The 4794-nt window shown below is 36.2% G+C and overlaps 1 protein-coding gene across 1 annotated transcript in view; it reads left to right on the forward strand.

The window, feature by feature from the left end:
- Positions 1-752: 752 nt before the first annotated feature.
- UPF2 (UPF2 regulator of nonsense mediated mRNA decay) overlaps positions 753-4794 on the forward strand; it is a 102072-nt gene continuing 98030 nt past the window's right edge. The window contains exons 1-2 of the mRNA XM_004712631.3: positions 753-1132; positions 2357-3136. Coding sequence (XP_004712688.2) covers positions 771-1132; positions 2357-3136 — 1142 coding nt within the window. The 5' untranslated portion in view covers positions 753-770. The remainder of the gene's footprint in view (positions 1133-2356; positions 3137-4794) is intronic.

Here is a 4794-nt window from a genome sequence, read left to right on the forward strand (position 1 = left end):
AAATTACCCCCTAGATGTCATTTATGTCAAGGTTGAGAAACTTTACCCTAGTCGTAGTTATTGTATTGGTAAGTATAACAAAATTTACAGATTTTATAAGCATTTTTATAGATTTAATTTGACTAGCACTAATACTAGTCTAATTTGGGATAGTTCACAGTTTTGCATTTGAACGTTTGATGAAAAGGTTAAAGGAGTGAGTTGTAATTGGTGAGTCCTCTCTTCCATTTTGAGCAGTGGTTTGTAGATTACAAGAAGTCATTTAAGCTCCCGTTCTAGGACTTAATATGAGTATGTCTATTGAATATTGTATGAAATAGCAGACCAGTATCTTGTACCATTCTGGAATGTGGGTTAAAACTGACTCAGTGTTATTAAATAATACTGATGTATTTGTGATTAAATGACATTGTTTTGAAGTTGATTTAATGGTTATATATGGGTAATGGGTACATAGAAGCTCCTTTTGCTGCGTTCTCTACTTATTTATATGTGTTTGAATTTTTGGTTATAAAAAGCTAAAAAAATTGTTTGTTTTTTTGCCTAGAAAATGCATAACTAGTAATGAGAGAATGTGGAATGTGACCTGTAACTTGTTTTTCTTATAGATGCAGTATGTACTTTGCATGCATTTAATTAATCCCACACAAATGCTTAGTTACAATACATTAATATGTCCTGTTTTAAAGTGTTGCATCAATAAATAAAAGGTCTCTACATCTACAATACTGACATTCTTCTACTCTTAACAGATTGTCCTGGGTAACATAATGCCAGCTGAGCGTAAAAAGCCAGCAAATATGGAAGAAAAAGAATCTTTACTGAACAACAAGGAAAAAGACTGCAGTGAAAGGCGGCCAGTGAGCAGCAGAGAGAAACCAAAAGATGATATCAAGCTTCCTGCCAAGAAGGAGGTTATTAAGGTCCCAGAAGATAAAAAGAAGAAACTGGAAGAAGATAAAAGGAAAAAAGAAGACAAAGAGCGTAAGAAAAAAGAAGAGGAGAAGGTGAAGGCAGAAGAGGAATTAAAGAAGAAAGAGGAAGAAGAAAAAAAGAAACATGAAGAGGAAGAGAGGAAGAAGCAAGAAGAGCAGGCAAAGCGTCAGCAAGAAGAAGCAGCTGCTCAGTTGAAGTAAGAACGTGCGTTTTAATTCTCGATGTGAAGGAATGGCAAGATTGGGGTGGTTTAGGAAAAGATGATTAGAGAGAAAGCTTCCTTGGTGCAGTTCCTTGAGAATTAGAAGTACCTTGTTGTACTTGTTCTGTTAGTTTTGGTGATAGGAGGTATGCTTCAGACAATTTAATTATTTAAAATAAATAATAGTGATAATCTTTAAAAAGTATTTTCCTGAGGTCTGGGGTAATTGAAATTTCAATAATTTTTTTACATGATAGGATAACACTCAATCTTTTTGAGTTGAAAATTTTGTTTTTAAGAGGTTCTGTTTGTTGAATTATTATTAGCATAATAAACTAGTGAAAACTATCAGGCACTCTTTATGGGAAGAACACAAAGATGAACTAGTAATTGGTAATCCAGTGTTTGTATGTAATTGGGTGAATTCCAGTAGTTAAATATCGGTGTTTCCAGAGATGTATAACTTTTCCATTAACTTATTACAGCCTTTAGTGGAAAAATCAAAGGCTTTTTCAGAAAGATAAAAATGGACTTTTCTAGAGATTTAGGTTTAAAATTACAAGTCATATTGCTAGTACCGACCTTTCCACACCCGCCCATCTTTTTACTGCGAATATAGGTAGATTTGTTCTCAGCTGCTTCTTCCCCTCCCCTTTTCCTGGTAAATTAGGTTTGTTAGCTTTTTATTAAAGGACATTCATGTGCTAGTTCTTTTTCCCAAATTTTCTAAATCGCATTTGAATTTTGAGATCCTAAACCTATCAAGGTACCAAGAATAGAAAAACTTACCATTTCAAAATGTTTTTAATATATTCCTTTACAATGCTTATTCTTTAAGTATTGCTTTGTGCACTTATTTTTTTGGTCTTCCACTTGCTCATTGCATTATCTGCTTTATATACTCAGGCATAGTATTTTATGTTTTTCATTATAAGTGTCATGTATTTTATCCATTAGCATTCCAGTTGGCAGAATCAGTTTTAATCTAGTTCAACATTCCCTGCACTATCACATTTGGTTGTTATCAATATATTGAACTCTTACTAAAGTCATTAATAAAATGCCTTTAAAAGTAGTGCCTTTTGTATCTTTCATTCTTGGGTTTGGAAACTTACATAATTACTTTTTCATTGACTTTCACTCTATGAGGTTAGTCAGTGAGGCTTCAAAATAGGCAAGGTATTTTATTTACTCATTTGTTTGTTTTTTTTAATTTAGAGAGAAAGAGGAATCTCTTCAGCTTCATCAGGAAGTTTGGGAGCGACACCAATTAAGGAAGGAACTTCGTAGCAGAAATCAAAATGCTCCAGACAACAGACCAGAGGAAAATTTCTTTAGCCGACTAGACTCAAGTTTGAAGAAGAATACTGCTTTTGTCAAGAAACTAAAAACGATTACAGAGCAGCAGAGAGACTCCTTGTCCCATGATTTTAATGGCCTAAATTTAAGCAAATACATTGCAGAAGCTGTAGCTTCTATTGTGGAGGCAAAGCTAAAAATATCTGATGTGAATTGTGCTGTGCACTTATGCTCTCTCTTTCACCAGCGCTACTCTGACTTTGCCCCATCACTTCTTCAGGTCTGGAAAAAGCATTTTGAAGCAAGGAAAGAAGAAAAGACACCTAACATTACCAAGCTGAGAACGGACTTGCGTTTCATTGCGGAATTGACAATAGTTGGGATTTTCACAGACAAGGAAGGTCTTTCCTTAATCTATGAACAGCTAAAAAATATTATTAATGCTGATCGAGAATCCCATACTCATGTTTCTGTGGTGATAAGTTTTTGTCGACATTGTGGAGATGATATTGCTGGACTTGTACCAAGGAAAGTAAAGGGTGCTGCCGAGAAGTTTAATTTGAGTTTTCCTCCTAGTGAGATAATTAGTCCAGAGAAACAGCAGCCTTTCCAGAACCTTTTAAAAGAGTACTTTACGTCTTTGACCAAACACCTGAAAAGGGACCACAGGGAGCTACAGAACACTGAGAGACAAAACAGGTGATTTTCAAATGTTTCTCAGAATTGAGAGTTTATTTTGGAGCTCATACTTAAAAAATTTAAAGTCTTCATGCCACTGAAAGAACTTATGGAAAAGGGCTCATTGCAGGTGATTTCTTAACATTCCAGGAAATTTCTAAGTGTAATATTTGTTTGAGTGAAAGTACAGTAGAGGGGGTTTCTGGGTTTAAAGGGAATCTAACAAGTATATGGGAACTTTCACTTTGTGGACATGTTTTCTTGTAACTTTTAAAACTGCTAAAAATCCAGAGGTATATTTTTCTGTCACTTCAACTTGTCACCTTTAACTTTTTCTACATTTTGATCTTGCCCTACTGGTGTAGTGGTTGTGCATTGGGTTGCTAACCGCAAGGTCAGCAGTTCAAAATCACCAGCTGCTCCACTGGAGAAAGAGGAGACTTTCTACTCCCTTAAAGAGTTACAGTTTCAGAAACCCACAGGGAAGTTCAATCCTGCCCTTTGGGGTCGCTGTGGGCTTGAATCGACTCAATGGCAGTGAGTTTGTGGTTTCTATAACAAGTTTCCTGTCACTGTTTTGTATTTTAATTTTTTTGATGTCATTATTTATATTCTATTTAAAGAATGGAGTTATTCTTACCCAGATATTTTCAGATCAGAATATTGTGTGCAAAATTAATTGGGGAAAAATTTCTTAAATGCAACTATGTAAAGTTTGTACAGTTTTTTTCCTGAAAGCATCGAGCTCAATAAGGTACGATGCCTGTGGCACAAGGACACATGATTGTGGGGCGGGGAGGCAACCTTGATTACAAGATATAACAGACTGCCATATAGCACCTGTACTTTAGAAGAATCAGTGAGGTAGAAGTTGATGCATTGCAGGCTTTATGTCAGCTTTCATGGAGGGTAGGTTTTAGGAAAGAGCTGAGGAATTGCGGGAAAGGGAAACAGCAGCATATGACTGAATACTTTGCAGCTGTTTGCATTGCGAGGCTGAAAATCTGAAATTACTATTGAAATGGCTGTTCAGGAACTAGTATGGGACAGCATCCTTTTCTGTTCCCATAGTGTACTAGGGGAGCCTTGATTTAAGTGATTACTACTGGAAGGTGATTGGTTTACCTAGAAGAGCATTTGTGCAAGTAATAGTAGTCAGAGTAATAATAACATAATATGTGCAAGTAATATTGGACAGTAATATGGGGACAGGGTCCAGATAAGTGCAGAGACAATATGGTTAGATCCTAGTGACTGAAGGTTACTTATAGGTGAGAAGAATTTAAGAGAGCATTGGTACTCATCGGTGATTTTAAAAAAAAATCATTTTATTGGGGGCTCGTACAACTCATCACAATCCATACATACATCCATTGTGTCAATCACATTTGAACATTTGTTGCCATCATCATTCTTAAAACATACGCTTTCCATTTCAGCCCTTGGTATCAGCTCCTCATTTTTTTCCTCTCCCTCCCTGCTCCCGCCCTCCCTCATGAACCCTTGATAATATATAAATTGTTTTGTCATATCTTATATTGCCCGATGTCTCCCTTCACCCACTTTTATGTTGTCCACCCCCCAGGGAGGAGGTTATAATCCTTGTAATTGGTTCCCCCTTTCCACCTCATCCTCCTAGAATCGCCCTCTCACCACTGGTCCTAAAGGGATCAACTGAC

Source organism: Echinops telfairi, unplaced genomic scaffold, assembly GCF_000313985.2.
Source record: "Echinops telfairi isolate 266 unplaced genomic scaffold, ASM31398v2 ScPeMD7_7473;HRSCAF=8511, whole genome shotgun sequence".
Lineage (NCBI taxonomy): Eukaryota > Metazoa > Chordata > Mammalia > Afrosoricida > Tenrecidae > Echinops > Echinops telfairi.